Raw genomic sequence first — 19,616 nt, forward strand, 5'->3', positions numbered from 1 at the left:
TGAAAGGGAGAAAGAAGATGGGGGTGGAGGTGATCCCATAGCAGAACTGAAGGTTCTGGTGGAGGAGGCACCTCATTGGGTGCATGAGTGACAGTGTCTGAATATTTACTTTGGGGGTCTATAGAGAAGGATTGGACATCCCAAGAAAGGAATAAACATCAGAGGTGTTTCCTCACAGACTGTCTTATTTGCACTAGGGTCCTTTGGGGAAACCAGGTCTCCCAGGAATGCCAGGTGCTGATGGACCCCCGGTGAGTAGTGTCCCCCACCCTGTCCCTTTCTCTCCAGGAAGCCCCCCTCCTCCCCAGAGGGGCAGTGGGAGCACTGTTGTCCAGAAGCACTGTGGGTGAAGATCATGTGCTCTGGTCTCTGTGCTGAGTGATGACTAGACTCTGGACAAGCCTTCATACCGTGCTCCTGTCATGGAGCTGATGTGACTGCACAGAAGGAGCTGTACTTACTTGTTAGGGTGTGCAAATTACCCCCCCCCCCGAACTCAGCATCATGTTTGAAACTGTGAGGAGTACTGGGCTGGGCTCCAAGCCATCACACCTGTCCCCGGTGTGGAAGTGAGGGGCAGGGTGTGCCAGAGGTATTTTTAGTGTTCCTACAGTGAGTTTGGGGGTGGGGGAGGCTGCTGGGGTGGGCAATACGTCTGCAGTGAGCACAGCTGGGAGCTAGATTAGACAGAACCTGGAAATAGCAAGTGAGCGGCAGGTCCAACGGGGGGGGGGCAGGGGGGCAGAGAGAGAGGAGCAGGGAAGAGGAAGAAGCAATTAGGGGCACGTGTGTGTGCGTGTGTGTGTGTGTATGTGTGTGTGTAAGAGAGAGAGAGTGTGTGTGTGTGTGTTATATGTGTTTGTGGTGTGTGTGTGTGTGTGTGACAGAGAGAGAGAGAGAGAGAGAGAGAGAGAGAGAGAGAGAGAGAGAGAGAGAGAGAAAGAGAGAGAGAGCATGTGTGTGTGTGTATGCATGTGTGTCTATCCATACCTGCCATTCTGACTGAAGACGCCCTCTGGTTTGAGAGTTTTTTTAATTTTAAATTTAATTTAAGTATTTTTAAAGTAAATTATTAAGCTCACCTCTCCAATTTCTCCCCTCCCTCTCCCACTTCGTGTGCTCTTTTGTGTTTAGTGAAACTCAAAGAATCTATCTCAGAAGGCAAGATGAGATATATGAATTATTTATGACAGTTTCATTTATTATTTTAATAACACCATTAAAACGTAAATGCAGGGGGTAGCTGGGGTGGGGAGGGCTGAGAAAATGCCTCAGGGGCATGGAAGGGATTGCAGCACAGATGTGAGGATCAGAGTTCAGGTCCACAGACCCCATGTAATGCTGGGTGGTCACAGTGTGCACAGACAATTCTAGCTCTGGAAAGCAGAGTTGGGGACTCGCCACAGCAAGCTGGCTGGCAAGACTAGTTACAGTGGCAATCTCTGGGTCTGTGAATGAGATAGTGACCAAGGATGACTCCTGACATCAGTCTCAAGCCTCCGTGTGCTCATGCACACATACATGTGTTTACATGTAAACATACATTATACACACATGTGTACATTATACACTCACATGCAAACATATAAAGAAAAAAGAACTACATGGGAATGTTGAGTGTGTTAACGTGCTGGGGATGGTTCTCTATCAGCTGTCACCTCCACTCCACAAGGGTCACATGGCCCAGTGAATCCCAGACCCCAGATTGTCTTTGGTTGGCCTGAGCAAGTAACTTTAGTCACCCCCATTCCAATGTGGACATGCCGGGGAGTTTGGGAGCCGAGTGGCTGACATTTCCCAGTGTGTCATTTCTGCCCTTTTAATTGTTATTTATTTCGTGTTGTGTCAATGACATATTTTCTAATAGATATTGAGGTCAGGGAATTGGCAAGTAGATGGCTCCGTCCATCCCCATTGGCCAGCACTCATCACAGGACCATGGCTTCCTAGTGTCTGTTTCCTGCAGGTGATGACCACAGATGGAGGTCTACTGCAGTGTCACATATCTTCTGCAGGGAGGAGAGAGCAACACCCTTTCCATAACCAGACATGTCTCTGGCCTCCATAGACCTGGCTGGTTCTGGCCTGGAGTTCAATTCCTCTCACCACACTGAACGCCCCCTCCTCCTTAGCGGCAGGTCCTGAGCATGGTCTCCTTTTACATCTTGTGAATGCAGCACCCAGCACCCCCTGGCCTGGAGACTCTCTTCTCTGTCCCTGGCTCTATTAGTTACTTTTCCTATTATTGTGACAAAATACGGAACAAAAACAACCTAAGGTAGGAGGGGCTCACGGTTTGAGGGTGTACAGTCCATTATGACAGGGAAGTGGCTGGCAGCTGCAGAGGGAGCAGCTGGTAACATTGTATCAGCAAGAAGCAGCGTGGATGCTGGTGCTCTGCTCGCTTTGGTCTTTTTATCCAGCCCCTGGGATGGTGCCACCCACAGTTAGGGGGAGTTGTCACCTCATTTAACCTAATTTAGACCCTCCCTTGAAGGCATGCCTTGAGGTTTGCCTCTTAGGCGATTCCACATTCTGTCAGGTCCAATACAGAAGCTTTAAAATGTGCTGTGGGAGAGGCCCGGTTTCTGTCTGTGAAGGGCCCAAAGACAGCAGGTGGGGCAGAAAGGCATGGGGGACCCTAAACAGATCCAGCTGCCCGTGTCTGGAAAGGAGGGAAGATGGGTGGCTTTCCCTATAAGAGCAGCTTCCTGTTGACAAACCTTGAGGGGGGCAGCTTGTGCTGAGGTGGTTTTCCTCCAGTATTGCCTTTAGCCTTGGTTGTGAAGACAGAGTGATTGACAGGCCAGGGAGATGGCTCGGTTAGGAAAGTGTTTAGCCCAGTATGTATAGAGGCTGGGCACGGCAATGCAGGCCTGGCATTCTGGGGCCGTGAGAAAGAAGAGAGACCGATCCTGGGCCTTTACAGCCAGCTCGTCTATAGAGTTTTAGGTTCAGTGAGATCCCTTCTCAAAGGTTACAATGGGGAGCAGTTGAGAAAGACACTTGATAGCAACCTCTGGCCCCTACATGCACTCACACATGTATACACATGCCCATAAGTATGCACACACATGGAGGGATGGAGGGACAGAGGGACAGGGGAAAGAGAGGAGAGGGGAGGAGGCAAGGAGGGAGAGACAGAGAGAGAGGGTTTTAAGTCATACATAGCTAGTACTCTGAAATGTGATTAATTCCCCAAAGCACACAGCAAAATGATGGGTAAATAGGGCCAGTAAAAATGAAATGTGAAAGTCTATCCAATGTTTGGAGAAAGTGCTCATGATCCAATACTAAATGTGGATCATCTTATACCTGCCCACTTTGTATGCACACACACAGAAAAATAAAATGGATTGGAAGCCTGTGTCCCCGACCAGCCTCATGGCTCTGCATGGTGGGCTGCGGAGGGCTTTAATTTCCTTTTCCGTTCTCCTAATTGTCTACAATGAACATATATTACTTTTTTAATCAGAAAAATATCAAATACAAATAATTTAAGCTTTATTATTTTTCCATTATGAAAGTAACATTCACCACAAAATATTGGGAAAATGTGCAGTGGGAGAGGAGAGAGAGAGAGAGAGAGAGAGAGAGAGAGAGAGAGAGAGAGAGGGAGAGACTTAGAGAAAGACAGTGAGCGTAGAACAACAGGAAGATTTGTCAGTGTTAAATTTTCTTCTCTTCTCCCCAGCCTCATGATTACAAAATGAGCCCTGGGNAGAGAGAGAGAGAGAGAGAGAGAGAGAGAGAGAGAGAGAGAGAGAGAGAAGTGCGCTTAGCCTTGCACAACAGGAAGATTTGTCAGTGTTAAATTTTCTTCTCTTCTCCCCAGCCTCATGATTACAAAATGAGCCCTGGGCCTCTCTCCGCTGCAGTTGCTTCCTTCTAGAATGCAGCTGAGACCCATCTAAGGCACCTGGGCAGCCGTGGCAATGGTGCCCCAGCTCCTGTCCGGCACACTCTGCTAGGTGCTTGCTGAGCACCTAGGGAACCTCTCCTTGGTGTCTCTGGGGCTCTCTGCAGTGTAAGCACCTGCAGTTTCCCGCATGCCTCTGAAGGAGTTGCACATGGCGAGGGCATCTGGGTTCTCTAGTGACCCTCACTGCATGCCCTGGCTTAGGATGTCTGGTGGTGCCCACCCACCCTGACTCCTGAGCAGACCCATGTGCTGGCTGGGCACTGAGAAGACCACAGGTCTGCCTGTGGGGGGACATGTGCTCCTTGGTGGCTTACATACAGCCTCTAGTACCTTAGGCATATGTAGGGCACACGGACCAACGGCGAGCATGATCATCATTTCTGAAAGGCAGGAGCTGGTCCAGCTTGTCCTTGGGGCTGGAACAGCAGCCACAGTCCACCCATGGGTGCCCTAGTTTTCCCTCCAAGGTCACTGGACTCCCACATGGGACCTTTGTGTCCCAATTCACTTGTTGGGAGCTTTATAAAAATCAATTGTCCAACCACAGGAAGCAATGGAGTACTTGCCTTCAGAGGGTTCTTCCCCTCAGAGACAGGGCCCCAGACCTTTAACCACTCAAGCTAGAGCACGGGTTTATCTTTCCATTGCTCACCTGAGGGAGTATGGGCCTAGAGAGCACAAGGGACTTGCTCAAGCATGCACGATAGTTTCAATGTATCCAAGGTAGATGTGAGCCCCTCCCCATCACCTGGAAAAGGTGGGGCAGACTGCATGTCCATAAGTGAGCACTGCCTTTTTGCTTTCTCTCTCCCTGTGGCTCTAACCCCAGGGCCAGCCGGCTCCAGCAGAGCCTGTGCTGCATTGTGGAGGATGTAATTAGTCCAGGCGCAGGTAGGTAAGACATGGTCAGAGGACACAGGTGCCTCTGCAGGGCCACCTCTCACCTTTGCTCAGTTTCTCTGGACTCGGGGACCCTCTGGGATGTGACTGAAACAATTTGAAGTGCTGAGGCACTCAGTCAGGTGACAAGATGGCCTTCTTTCTGCCCTACCTGCCTGCCCTCAGTTTCCCCAAACAACCAGTTGCTGTGTTTGGCAGACATTGTGTGGCCCTTGCTGGTCCTGGAAGTCAGGACCCAGAAGTCTTGTCTAAGTTCATTATCCTGTGGGCTCATCCTGTGGAGAGGCCATCCTGGGGGATTGGGACGTAAATACTGCTAAGGTAGGAGGTCTCTTTCTGAGCAGGTAGCTTACTAATGAAGACCTTCTCTCTTGTGACAGGGCCACCCTGGCAAAGAAGGTCCTCCAGGAGAGAAAGGAGGCCAGGTGGGTACCCACTGCACCCTGCCTCAGCAGCCAGTCTTTGTACTGGTCTCCTAAGCAGGGGGGTGGGTGGGGCATGGGGTGGGGGAGAGGCAGTGCCTGGACTGTAAGCTTCAGTCAGTCAGTCATGGGAAAGGGCTTTTGACTACTGAAGGATGCCATCTCCCTAGATAGGATACACTTGTTGCCCTCAGCTGAAAAGTGCCTCACCTCAAGGTCCCCTGGATGGAGGCATGTTATTTCAATGACCCTGTCTTGCCTCCTGGCCTCCTGAAGCTGGATACAGCATCTGACTGTCCTCAGAAATTCTTGCTTTTTGAAAGGCACCACCCACTACCTCCATCATCAGCATCAGAACCAGTGAGGACCACAAGGCAGGGCCTCCTGCATCTCCCACAAGGCTGCTTCCTAGTGTCCATCATCAGCATCAGTACCAGTGAGGATCACAAAGCAGGGCCTCCTGCATCTCCCACAAGGCTGCTTCCTAGGGTCCATCATCAGCATCAGTACCAGTGAGGACCACAAGACAGGGCCTCCTGCATCTCCCACAAGGCTGCTTCCTATGGTCCCTCAGTGGTTGCCCAGGTATTCACACCTGAAAGTAGCTAATGTTCTTTCACTTTGATTGTAGGGTCCTCCTGGCCCCCAGGGTCCCATTGGCTACCCAGGTCCACGAGGAGTCAAGGTAAGAGGGACTCTGCAGCTCTGGGTCTTCATGGAAGTCAGGGTGGGATGGATGGATGGACCTGGCTGGTTCCTGGCAGCTTCTCTGTTGTTAAGCCCTGCTCCAGGCACTCTAGAGTAGCCTAGCTCCCCAGTTCAGTATGCACATGCTGGGACCTCAGACATCATGTCTGAGCAGGTGAGGATCTTGCCTGCCAGCTAGGGGACAGACTGCTACAGGACAAGGGATTACCTCCTAGTCAGCCTGTGAAGAAGCGGGGACGCGGTACTGGCCACCCTCTTGTGTTTACCATTTGTTCATACCAGGCTGACCCATGGAGCCTCTCACGGATGTGGATCTTGTGAGGCAAGGGCATGGCTAGCCTGGGAAATCCCAGAAACAGTCCTTTGAGTTACTGGCATGTTGGAAGAGGAAAAAGACGAGTATGTCCTCTCAAATCCCCAGCAGGCAGGGTTCGTGAGAGATGTCCATTTGTTTACAATCGTGTTTCTGCTGGTAGAAATTCCTGGAACCTTGTTAAGTGGGGCACAGAGTGCCAGAGCAATATTGAGAGCAAGGTCCCCTTTGTCCCTTCAGCACTAACTGAGTTTGCTCTGAGCTGAGTGATTTAATCTTGAGTTCCAAGGTTCCTGGGGCGAAGGCACATTCCTGTGTAGAAGATGAGTGTCGATCGACAGGGTCTCTTCCTTCACCATACAGGGGCTTTGCAATATCTCAAAGCTCCAGTCTCTCTCCCCACCCCAGCACCCGGCAAAAAAGATAACAGCTTCCTTCAAACTGACATGAAGGGGAACACAGGTGTGCCCCCTGTGAGTGTGCATATATGCACAAGCACACCACAAAACAACTTCAGCTGAAGAATTTATATAAATATGACCCAGGCCGCTGCCCCCACCTATGCGCCTTGTGGTACTTTCTGTCCAGCGTTGATGCAGACCCAAAGTATACAGCTGCCCTGGGTTGTAGAACTCACAACCTCAGTGTTCAGAGACTGTCTGGAATTCCTCCAAGCATGGTACCTCTGTCTAGACTTGAACCCAAATAGCCCTGTTTCTGTGCCTCAGAAACCCTGACATCCTAGTTTCAAGAGCTACCTCTCAGCAGCCTTAGGCAGGTCAGCTTCCTCCTGAAGCACGCTTTTCCTGACACTGTGCCTACTGAAGGCTATGAGGGGGATAATTGAGCAGCAGTGCTGATTATAGGAGCTCTACGGGTGTTTATCTTACAAATTCCTGTCGCCTACCCCAAGCCTTTGGCAGCTCTTATACATGGCTAATTGCGTAAGGCTTCCTCTGCAAGCTGAAAGGTGTTTACTTTAAAAATGTTTATGGAGAATGCTCTTATCTATCGATCTGATTAAAATTCACTCATAACATGAGCAATCCAGTTAGACTTGGAAGCAGAGAGGGAAGCAAGCGTTAAGACAGTTTTCACAAGAGCAAGAGATAGTCCTGCCCCTTGTGCTCTTGAGAACAGATGTGGTGTTGGCCACCTCATGAGTGCCAGGCCCATGGGCACAGCAGAGGTAGGTGTGGGAGCTGTCACCATTATTAGGGTAGAGAGATCTGATTATTTCCTACCCAAGCTTCTTCCCAAGATAGGGTTCTGTCATGGCCTATCTGCTATAAGAAAAATTCCACAATCTAGGGTTTTGCAATAGAGACCGGAAGTCCAAGGTCAAGGTGCAAGTAGATCATCATTTGGTTAGGGCCACTTTCTGCTTCACAGCCTGGCTCTTCTCACTGCAGCCTCCTAAGGTGGAAAGAACAGACAGCCTCTCTCACCCCGCTCCCCTGCTTCCCACCAAGAGATGAACTCAGGGCTTGCCCACATCCCCTGAGCACTCTTCCACCAAGCCAAATAACCCCCTGCCTTTTACTCTTAGTTTTGAGGAAGAATCTCACTAAGTTGCCTAGGTGTCTGGTCTTAAACTCATGATCCTCTGCTTCAGGGTCATGAGCAGTTGGGTTTGCAGGTCTGTGTTAGCAGGCCTGGACCTGATAGTTCATCTCTGCTGGGTTCTTCTGTTTCTGTTTCTCTCCACCACAGAGAAGCCTGGAAGAGTGAGATGGTGGTGGTGGTGGTGGTGGGCTCTAGGTACCACCCACTGTCGTCTTCTATGGAGACTTCTATATATCCGGAAGGCATCTCAGGAAAAGAACAGTGCCCAAAAACCTCTGGTTCCAAGGCAGCTGGTCAGACAGGGCACATTGTACCTTCCTGAATCTGTTGGACCACAGATGTTCTTCAACTCCCGTTACTTGGGTGCATGTGGCAAGCCTTGCTCACGGACTCAGTGTGGACATGTCATGATATCTCCATGTCTGCTCTACACTCCTCTTCATTTTTCAGTTTGCTGCCCAACATTGACTCAGGTTTGAGCAAGCACAGAGCAGACTCCCTAGAGTTAGTCCTCCTTCCCTAGGGCCATTCCATCTATGGCTGCTTTCAAAGGCCTGCTGTCCTAATGAACTAGGCACCTCTACTGTCAACCCACATACATTTATTTGGCGTTGGGATGAGTGAGCAAGAGCTGCTCTGCCCCAGCTGCTATCCAGATCCATCCAGTTCAGCAGCTGTCCTCGTGCCCCTCCATTCTGCATTCTAAGCTGTGCATCATGGGATACCGAGTAGGGGTGTTGTCAACAATGGGCTTGTCTCTTGATGCTCCAAGCCCTCCTTCCTTCCAGGGGTTGAGATCTCAGGCTACCTGTCCATCCGGCTTATAGCTCCTACCTTCCTGGGTCAAAGCTCCGATCTGAGCCCTGACTCCTGGGTCTGTATGTCTCCATTCTAAAGAGCTCTTCCCAGCCCCAACCTTGGAACTACCAAACCTATGTGGATCTCTGGCCAGCAGAGGGCAGCTGGTGGCACCTGGGTCTAGAAGGTGGCTCAGGCCCAGGCTGCAGCCTCAATCATGAAGAAACTGAGCCTTGTGACTCCTCTGCGGCTCTAAGCAGAGGTGGCTTGAGGCAACTCCTGGAGTCAATAGTGAGTCCATGTAGGTAAACGTCACCCCTTTCAGGAGCCCAAGGTCAGAAGGCATGGGCCGTTAGGCTGTGGCTCCATCTATTACTAGGTTTTATGACTTCACCTCTGACAACAGAGGGACTAGGACCATTGATAATAGAAGAAAGGGGGCCTGCCATGCGTGTGTCCTGAGAGCTATGTCTAACAGAGACTTGCTGACCACCCTGGGCTGAGGCCAGCCACACTCATTGTGACATTAGTTGGTCCAATACCATGTCACCTTTCAATGATAATGCAGAATTAATGCAAACAGCCAGTGCACAGCTATTGTCTACTGGATGTCCAGTATGCACTGGGCACTGCCCTGAGGATTTCAGAACACCCTTTTTCCAACAGTAAAGATAGGCTAGAGTCCTTGTAAATCCACTTCCAGATAAGGAAACAGGCATCAGAAGTCTGGGACATTTTCAGAGGCCACAGAAAGGGTCAGGATCTTAACTCAACGGCCTGCATTGAGTTTTTCCTAGCTGCAGGATTGAGGGACTCTTCCTAGAAAAGGCAGGCATGCTAGCTTGGGAAACCGTTGGCAGGGCTTCGGGCCTTTAGAAAGGCAATATCAGACCTTTGAGTCATTTGGGCAGGGGAAAGTTTGGATGTTTGTGTAGAAGGAGTCAGAGGCCAGGGTAGGAGTTAAGGACAGTGGGGGCCTCACATGAGCTCCTGTCAATCAATGAGAGAACAGGAAATACCTCTCCCTCCAGAGATGGAGGCGTGTTAGTTGAGGACTCATCTAAGGCTGGTCTGTACTGCCTGTGGGAGCTGTTCCCTCTTGGGCTGTACGTGTTTGCGATCACTCTGTTTTCTTGCTTGCACAGGGGGCAGATGGCATCCGAGGTCTGAAAGGCACCAAGGGGGAGAAGGTAAGAATCTGTCCCCTTGAACGTGGGCTGTCTCAGTGTGGTACAGGACTCAATGGGGTTGCTTCAGAATGTGGAGGGGAATTGATGCCATCCTGAAGGAGACTGCGGATCATGATACTGTCAGCATCTCTTGGGCTGGCCCAGAGCACCTACCCAGGAGGCCCTAGGATGGCCACATGGCTGTATCCACTTCCCTTCGTCCCCCAAACCTCTCCCTGCGGGTCCTTTGCAGGCAGCAGTCCTCATGGTGGTTAAGTTCTCACTGGAGAGGCCCAGAATTCCTGCACAGAGTCTATCTAGTTTTATAGTCCAGTCTCAGGCTCAGAGCCAAGGCATGTGAAGGCATGTCCAGCCCGGTGACACTTAGCATGTAAGCCACATTGTAGAATGTGGTACTGCCTGCCATGGTCAAGGCTGCACATCGGGCCTATGTGGATTATCTTGGTTAATACGAAGCTAAATAATGGCACTCTGAATCCAATAGTCAGTGTGCTTCTCACTGGGTACCTGTGGACATGTTTTTGCCTCCATATACGGAGTGATCTGATAGCCTGAAAACTATTCTCTAGAGACTGCTTTAAGGGCCATGGTTGGGAACATTTCATTTCAAGGTAGATCCTGTGTGGTGAGCCTCAGGGTGCTAACCACCTGGCCGCCCTTTGGGAAGAGCAGGCAAAAAGGTCTTCCATTTTCCACTATTTCTAGAGCACCTCCCCCTGACAGCGTAGCATCCTAGGGCTCCTTCTGCAGGATCAGGAGAATGGGTTTGTCTTCTGAACAACTCAGCCAAGAACATACATACGTGGACCTCATAGGGGTTTAGGGAAAAATTGAGTTCTCTTAGGAGCAGATGCCCACTCGCTCCCCAGAAGGACTCTTTCCAAGCCCTGTGTCCCAGGTTTCCCATTCTTTGGGGACACTCTACTCCTGGATGGTCTTTCTGAAGATGGTTTCCAGAGCCTCAGCTTTCTTGATTTATCTTGTCTTTGTCTTCACGAGACAGGAGGTGTCTCGTTACATATGTGGAAGGGTGTGACCGGGCAGCCTGGGGATGGTCCCTTACCCAGGAAGTTCCTGGGCTGTTCCAGATGGCCCAGAGAGGGGTGTCTGAGGACCTGTGGCTTTGATACATCATGGAGACTGTAGCAGGCCTCAGGGATGGGCAAAGGCCCCGGGGTGTGCAGGCCTCCTCCTATGCCCTCTGGGTGTTTCCTCCCTGGGCAGCTCTCCTGCCTCTGCCCTGGGCTGGGGCTCCGTGTTGTGCAGGCCGTTGTGAGCGGACAGTAGTGCTGTGGAGTGGCGCTCTCTGTAGACTGATGTTTTCTTTGTTTCTGTTCAGGGTGAAGACGGCTTCCCTGGGTTTAAAGGCGACATGGGGATAAAGGGTGACCGGGTGAGTGTTGGGCCAGGGACAAGCAGAGTGAGTTCGGGGACCCGCATGTAAGCGTGGGGTATTCGGGACCACAGAGCAGCTTGTCAGAAGGGAGGCAAACATTTCTGCAAACTCCTAGTCTGAGCACAGAATGTCTGGAGCCCAAGGGCTCTGTGCAGGGCTCTCTAGCCTGCTCCTCAGTCTCCACTCCAAAGCCGGGACAGCTCTCACCTGTGCTAACGCCAAGGTCTGCTGTGGCCACTGTCCCTCTACCCTGGGTGCTGGATAGGTGCCTTAGTGAGGACTGGGGACCCTGGATTACAGAGAAATTTGACTTCAGAGAATGAAGAGGAAAGACTGGGTGGAAACACTCCAGACAGGCCCATAAGCGAGCCCCTGTCCAAGCTGTAGTGGATGGCTAGCAGGACTATGCGCTGTTGAGGATCTGCAGGCCCTCCTGCAACCCTCCTGAGGGTTGCCCATCTCCTGGATGCAACCAAGTCACACTTGAAGCCCACACAACCCCAACACCCTACCCTCTGCTGCTGGGCCATGGGTGAAACCCCCCACAGCCTGATGTATTGCCTGATCCAGCTCCAGGGAAAGCTGTTGGTACAGAAAAGGGCGTGGCTTGCTCAGGTTGGGGGAGGGGCGCCCAGCACAGCAAGCACAGTGAACCAGGGGTTAATGGGGGCTGCTTCTAGGAGCTGATCTGTAAAGTCGCCTGTTAGCTCCTGCGGAGAAGTTTCCCCTCAACTTCAGGATAACTCAGAGCCTGACAGAAGGTGACACGCTGTGCGCCTGGTAGCCCAGCTGTTGCACACACCTGAGTGCCGTCTACCTGTTAATTTGGGCTTGTTGCCTGCTTGTGTCATTATCTTCATAGCAGGCCCTGAAAGCACCTTTGCCCAACGTCCCAGAACAAGAGGGCCTATATACTTGACACTTTGCCACAACCCCATGGGGAATGTCTGAAGCACCTGCTTGTCTGTCAGAAGACAAGAATATAAAAGGGATTTGATGTCCTCTTATGCTGCCGCTGAGGGTGACTGCTCTGGGTCTCCTCCAAGTGAAGGCTTCTCAGTGCCTCTGGCTGAGGGGCAGAAGTCCCTTTGACTCCCTCTTTCTGCTGACCTGGCACAGACCATTAGAGTTCCCTTAACCGAGGCACGTGTGGTGGTACATGCCACTAATCAGTGTCAGGAGACAGAGGCAGGAGGATACGTGTGGGTTTGCAGCCAGTTTGGTGTTTATGAAGAGACTAGTTGGAGATGATTTGGAAATGGAAGACAGGAGTTGATAGATAGACAGACAGACAGACATAGTGAATCACACAAAAGGCACTTCCTGGGAGCACAGACCAGTTTTCAGTAGATGATGTAAGCTAGGGGAGCAGGTGCTAAGGTTTGCTTTCTCTACAAACAGAGCCTTGCTCAGGGCTTTCTGTGGGTACTCAGATGTGAATACCTAAAGGATTAATGGGCTAGAGGGGTGCCGCCCAAGGTGGGGGATGGGGAGGGGGGACTTCTTAGCCTGCAGTTGGTTCTCAAGAGCTCAGAAGTCACTTGTTTCTGAGCAGTTTGTTTTGATGTGAGGAACATCCATATGTCTGCAGCTGCTCTTGGAAGCAGGTAGTCACAGGAGGACTCGGGCACAGGTCACCGGGAGTTCCAGGGATGCTGTTTGGAGATGAGCACCGTGCTTCTTTGGCCTGAGTGGGTCCAAGTCCCTCTTGGCTTAGGCATAGACTTCATGCCTACAACTAGGGACACTGGATGAAGTCTCTGGGTCTCCTGGGTGTGGGTATAGCCAGCTCACTCCCAGCTGGGGAGAGGTCCCCTTGATGCCTCCTGAGGCTTCAGAAGAAGGTGAATGTGGGGACTGTGACAGTTGGGTCTGGATCGGTCTGGCACACTCCTCTGGGTAGCCTTGGAGGCCATGTCCTGGAATGATTAGTATTCCTTTAGAGAACCCAGACTAGTACAGGGGCAGAGCCATTCACAGCCACTATTGCTAACCAGTTATTTTAGCCAGGAGTCCCTTACCTAGACAGGGGAGTCAGGAAGCAGAGATGGCAGCCATGGTGGCCCTCAGTGCAGAAGGGTGACAGCGGTCCAGCTGGATTTGGTGACAGTGGTCCACCTTGGATTTGCCACTGGTTTTCAAGGAGAGGCCAGGCACATGTGGCTCAGGCTGCACAGCACAGCGTGCCTGCTTGGCAGTCATACTCCAAGGTGGTAGGAGGGGTCAGCTGGGGGTGGAACCTGGGAAGGATCACCCTAACCTCCTCTTTTCTGATTGCAGGGGGAGATCGGCCCACCTGGCCCCCGAGGAGAAGATGGTCCTGAAGGCCCAAAGGGTCGAGGTGGTCCCAATGGTGATCCTGGTCCCCTGGGGCCCACTGGGGAAAAGGTTTGTGCTTATAATCTTAAACTATGCTGAGAGGTCTCTGAGTGCCAGATGGCCCCTCCCATGTGCAACACAGGTAGTGGGACTCCTGAATAACCCATGCCACAGCCCCTAGCTTTTTGTCACCTCTCCCAGCAGATGTGTGCGTGTGTGTGTGTGTGTGTGTGTGTGTGTGTGTGTGTGTGTGTGTGTGTGTATCCTTTGATCTTCATTCTGTCCCAAGTTCCCCTTCTCATCCCACCACTGCCACACACCTTGGAGGAGTGTCTTCCACCAAATATACGCAAGCTTGGGCATCTCACCCGAGCCTCACATGAGCACCCATCCCTATCAAATCCTGCCTCTGCTTTGGGGGTGACAGAATGTTCTCACTACAGCCTGACATCATGGCATGTGTGTGAGGCTCTGGTAGGTGCTTGTGTCCTAGCCTGCCCTGTAGCAACAGCACCTCCTACGTCTTGTCCCCAGAAACCTGGGGAGGAGCGGACTCAAGGAATGGTTCAGCCTCCCACTCCCTCTGGCCCTGTGGCTAGAACTCTTATAGAGTATTCAGAACCCCCACAGATATGAATATTCTTCCTGGCCATGGTGCCCATCTCTTTGTTTGTTTGGATTTCCACGCGTGCTGGTAGGATCCGCACACCCTACTTCCTGAGGGCGTAGAGACCCACTCAGTTCCCGGGGAGATTCAGTTGTCTCTATATGCCAACCCTACCCTTCCAACCTGCCCCAGCTCCTCTCCAAACACATCACCCCTCCCTGCTTACAGAACAAGGTTGAGAAAAATCATGTTTATGATTTATGAGTCTTTTTTTCCTGCTCCTAGGGAAAGCTTGGCGTGCCCGGATTACCAGGGTACCCAGGAAGACAAGGGCCAAAGGTAACTAAACCCTGCTAAGTATGTCCTGGCAGGCACTGTCTCACATGGCACCCTACACTCCAGACCCCCTCTTCCATTCTCTACCTATGCGTGGCTTCTGCACCAGGGTGGAACAATGCATTCGCTGTGATCTCATAGCCCCCAGGCAGCCTTCAGTGTTAATTTGACCAAGCTCAAAGAAAGCACTTGCACAATGAGTTGAGCCTCTCAGAGAAGAGGGCAGAACCTACCCCTGGTGGCCTGCTGGGGGTGCTTACCCTCCCCAACCCCCCCCCCCCCCCCGGCGTATCCACACCAGCCTCCTCTTAGCCCCACTTACTTTGGAAGTATACAGACTGTTTATAATGGCGCAGAAGCGGGGCAGCCATTGTCTTATCTGCACTCGTGTTCAGGCTTAAGTGGAACAGGTCCTGAAGGCTTTGGAAATCAGTGAGAACATTATTTTCTTCTCATTCCACATTTTATTATTCATGGCTTCTTCTTAAACAATAACTGCTGTCTGAGCCGGAGACCTGGTTAGCAGCACGCGGCCAACCCACCCCAGATCTGCATCCCCGCCCTCCTGCTGCCTGCTAGCTTCCCTGTCTTTGACTCACAAGAGCCTGGGCCTGCCAACCCAAGGAGGAAGGGCTGTATGGGCAAGCGGTGGCCTATGCTCCCGCCCGCTCGGTGTGGACACACACCTTGCCTGCAGGAGAGTGTCCCTTAGATGAGAGCCACCACCCAAGTACATTGGCTTCCCTTCTCTTCAGGTCCCTTTCTCAGGAAGAGAGAGAGGAGAGGAGGCATCTGAGAGCAGAGGGTGGGCTGGCTAAGTGCTGGCAGCCTTGGATGTAAGAACTGTTCTCAGGCCATGACTGGGTGCAGCAATGGCTGTACAGCGGCCTGGGAGTTCTATGTCATCCAGTCCAGGTCCCTTTGTTTCAGTCTCCTGCCTGGGTGACCAGGCAGACATAGAGGAGGAAGGCAGAGCATGGAAACAAGCATGTTCTCATGTCAGGGTGGTCAGCCACCCAGAGGGCAAAGACTCACAGAGAACAGTAGACAACACCCACACCGATGGGCAGTGGGCTGCTCCGAGTATGTCCTGGGGAGCCCTTGTGATGTCTTTTTGTACATAGAGGGAGTTTGGATGCTTGGAAGATCAAAGTCTTGAAGACCATATTTGGTCCCTGTGTGTCTATAGACATGAAAATGTTAGATACTACAGTCTGTGGCTGGATTTACAAACTGTCACTTTAGTTCAGGTGTTATGGACAGGTCACAAAGTATGACAGCAGGACCAGTGAACAGAGCTGTGAGAGGTAGCCCCCATTTCCAGGGACTCTCAGCAATGCATGTTCTCCCATCCCCCACGTCATCATCTGGCATTGTACATCCTCTGTGTGAGGCTGAGCGGGACAGATGGGGCATGCTAGGACTTGGCTTTGGGGTTTTGATTTGGGGTCCAGAGAATGTTTAGGAAATATTTATTGAATGGGTGGTGGGTGGCTGGACATATGAATGGTGGGAGAATAAAAAGGTAGATGAGTGGGTATTCCACAGGCTGGTGAGTAGTAGAGTGGCTAGCTGGGGGTGGGGGGAGGTGTTACATCGGTGGTTGGGTACAAAGTGGATCTGATCAGTGGATAAGCATGTGTGTGAACTGTAGGAAGGACTCTCCCTAGCAAGCATGGCAGTGTGGCCCTCGTGCCTGGCTTGGTGGCCATGTTTCATCTTCCCTTAACTCTCTTGCAGGGTTCCATTGGATTCCCTGGCTTCCCGGGTGCCAACGGAGAGAAGGGCGGCAGGGTAAGGACCATGGTCGCTTGGTGTGTAGTGTTGGCTCTCTGGTCAATGCCCTGTTGATTTTTCTCCACTTGTTATCCAAAGCACTTTTCAGAAGTAGCTGATCCTTAGCTCCAGGCCTTTCAGTTATGGAGGTACTGTCACAGGAAGGGGCAGCGGTGAGAAGGAAGAGCATGCTGGGAAAATGGAGGTTTTCCTGAAACAGGAGCCAGGAAGCTCTTGGGGCTCCTCCAGATTCTTCTCTTTCTGGGAGACTTTCCTAATTAACAGGGAGAAAGGGGGTGTCATTTTGTTCTCTTTGAGATCCACCACTTCCCGGACGCTAGGTGTGTATTACCTTGGGGCTATGCACAGTGACTCCCAGACATACAATCCCTGTTAGAAGTTACCCTGGTTATAAATATGGGGCAGGGCAGGACACTGTCGGTTCTGCCTCTTATCCTCACAGAGACCTCTTCGGGTTCCACTTGGGGATCCCGATATCCACCTACCTTTTGTGACGTTGCTTTTGGCTCAGACCTCCCCTGCAGAAGCCCTCCTGGATGTCTCTGGGTGGTGTCACAGAGCCTAATCACTGGTAGCTCATTGAGAGATGGAGTGTGATGGGCCTTGGACATGCAGGGCACAGAGAGGCCGTTGGTGGCTGGGGACACAGAAAGAGAGTGTTCCTGGCTGCTTTTCCGCCATGACATAGAGCACACATGGTCTTCCTTGTGGGACATTGCTTCATCACAATGCCATATGCCATGTGTAAAGCAGAGTCTTTGTGCTCTTCAAAGCCAGGAGAATGACTTCGGGGTAGCTGAGACTCTGCAGACAAGCTGGTGGTCACTAACCTCACAAGGTGGAAAGTAGAGCTGTCCTGGAAGAGAGCACACATCTACTGCCACCATCTCCTCTCTCATGCAGTCCTTTATCATCTTTCTACTTTTCTACATATCTTCAATTTTCTCTTCATCCATCTATTTTCTGTCTGTCTGTCCATCCACCAGTCCCTCCCTCCATCCATCTGTCTATCATTTATCTTCTATCCCTCTCTCTCAGTCAGACTCTCTATCTAGGGTCATCTGACTAGTGGTTGAGGGGAGAATTGTGCCCTAAAATATTTGGAGGTACTCCCTGCAAAAAGTGGTCCTGGGTCTCACAGGTGTGGAATATGCTGCAGGGGTAGAATGGGGAGCTTGTGGGTTGTTACTTGGCCTATGCAAGAGCCCAACAGAAAAGTGGGGCCCTTGGACCACAAGGTATGGCTGGCTTCCCTAACTGGCCATGGATGCTGGAGGCTGGGCTGTCCTTGCAAACAGCCTTGGGTGCAAAATCCTATCCTGAATGAACGCCAGCCCCAAGGCTCAGACTGTGTCACCCTGTTGTTTGCTTGTACTGTGGGTCCCTCCGTGACATGGGGCTTCACGGAAGGCAGCTCATTCGCTTGCATCGCACGTTCCCTAAGTCCTTGCTAAGCTAGGAGCTTACCAGGCAGGGGATGTTTCAATGACTGAGCAAGATAAGGAACCGCCCGTAACCAGTGCTCAAGGGTAATGAGCATGCAAGAAGGAGAAATCCAGCCCCTAGGCCTGGGTAATTCCAGGAGGCAGAGATGTTCCTGAGACCAGGAGACCAGAAAGGGGGTGGGGCTGGGGAGAGAAGCAGAACTGCTTAGAGAAGCTGGAGTGGCTGACCCCAGTGCAGAGGCCTGGGCTGGTGGAGAGTGTGGAGTGCCCCCACAGTGCTGTCTCCACAGTGTCTTTATCCCAAGGCAGCCAGGGTTTCTGGTTCCATGTGGGAGAGGATCAGGAGGGGGACAAGGGCTGTGAGGCGGCCCAGTCGGTGCCGTACCCTGGAAACCAAGCAGCTCTGCTTGCAAGCTGCCTCTGGTATTGGATGCCAGGAAGGATTTACATGGTGTGTGTGTGTGTGTGTGTGTGTGTGTGTGTGTGTGTGTCACTTACCCAGTGCTACCTATACACTTCAGTCCTGTGTTACAAGAGATCTGGCTTCTGCGGAGCTAGTGGCTCATGCCTGTGCCTGACAGTGGGAGGTTAAACGGGAAAACATCAGAAGCAAGACTGCACTGTCAAGCCGGCAGCAGCTCAAGGCAGTGCTGTGATCCACGCAAAGTGGTGTTCTATGAAGAGACTGTACCCTGCCCCTGGGAGGGGTCCCAGGAGAGGAAGGCCCCACTGAGGTTTCCCAACAAATTCAAGGCTCTTTATATATCAGCTTACCTCTGGCTCTGGGAGAGTTGTAGGCAGGGGACCTCCTGTTCTCTCCTGGCAGGGACTAGAGACCAGGTGCAATTACTCTGTGAGGGAGTCCTGGAGGTACAAGGGTGCTCAGCAGCTCCGGTCATCGGGCTAAGCTCTGGTGCAGGTTAGGTTACCACATGCCCTGCTGAACACCATGCTGCCCGAGGACCCAGATGGAACCTGGGCCAAGACCGGTTTGCCTGCCAAGACTTGGGTGCCTAGATGCCCCAGTACCATCAGGGCAGGCTGCACCCGAGTCCTGGGTGTGCTGCAAGATCAGATGGGATCTGAATTGAGATCCAGGTGGTGCTAACGGTGAGGGAGGGACAGAGGTGTGGGCAGCCCAGCCTGGCTCACATACCCAAGTGAGTCAGGTTGCTTACACTGTAGATAAGGGCACACATTTTGCAGGAGAAGAGAGTAGGCATTTTACTTAATTTTCATGTGCAAATGTTTATCTGAAGCCAAAGGATGCTATCACAGAGTTGAAGCATTGTAACAGGCCCGAGTATGTTGTTAAGGAAAACAAACAAACAAACAAACAAACACACACAACCATAATTCCTTTGCTATGAATTGTTTCATAAATGCCTTTAAAAATGAGAGACTGTTTTGCTTCTGATAATAAGACTTCTGATAGAAGGAGAGACTCATTCTGTGGCTTCAGCTGACCTAGCTTTGTTGATAGAGACCAGGATAAACCCGGGATGAACCTCAGCGCACAGGAGCCTCTGCGCTCCATCCATTACATCTGTGTGCTGTGGGTAAACTGCACTTGCCGGCCATTATATCCTTGCTATGGTAAAAAACAGAAAATAAATGCCACGCATTTGCTTTCTGTGGTTCGGAAAATGCAGATCAGCAACAGCAAAAGGACTGAACTCCGAGCGGTGCCGGGGACTCTTCGATATATGATTTATATGTTAAATTGCAGTTTCCCTTCGCGCCTGCAGAGCCTGATGAAAATTTAATGCCTAATATTCTTAACAGTAGCAGAAGAAAATTATGTGTGATAGGAGTTGACTTTCTTCTCTCTTCATGTAATGATTTCTGTGCCTACTAAAAGGAGCAGAGAGAAGAAGGGAAGGGGGAGGGGAAGGGG

The 19,616-nt window shown here is 51.5% G+C and overlaps 1 protein-coding gene across 2 annotated transcripts in view; it reads left to right on the plus strand.

The window, feature by feature from the left end:
• Col5a1 (collagen type V alpha 1 chain) overlaps window positions 1-19,616 on the plus strand; it is a 155,345-nt gene that overhangs the window by 91,370 nt on the left and 44,359 nt on the right. For both annotated transcript variants that reach the window (XM_021193880.2, XM_021193881.2), the window contains exons 25-32: window positions 198-251; window positions 5,203-5,247; window positions 5,876-5,929; window positions 9,775-9,819; window positions 11,159-11,212; window positions 13,496-13,603; window positions 14,427-14,480; window positions 16,218-16,271. In XM_021193880.2, coding sequence (XP_021049539.1) covers window positions 198-251; window positions 5,203-5,247; window positions 5,876-5,929; window positions 9,775-9,819; window positions 11,159-11,212; window positions 13,496-13,603; window positions 14,427-14,480; window positions 16,218-16,271 — 468 coding nt within the window. The remainder of the gene's footprint in view (window positions 1-197; window positions 252-5,202; window positions 5,248-5,875; window positions 5,930-9,774; window positions 9,820-11,158; window positions 11,213-13,495; window positions 13,604-14,426; window positions 14,481-16,217; window positions 16,272-19,616) is intronic.

This window comes from Mus pahari, chromosome 3 (genome assembly GCF_900095145.1).
Source record: "Mus pahari chromosome 3, PAHARI_EIJ_v1.1, whole genome shotgun sequence".
NCBI classification, from domain to species: domain Eukaryota; kingdom Metazoa; phylum Chordata; class Mammalia; order Rodentia; family Muridae; genus Mus; species Mus pahari.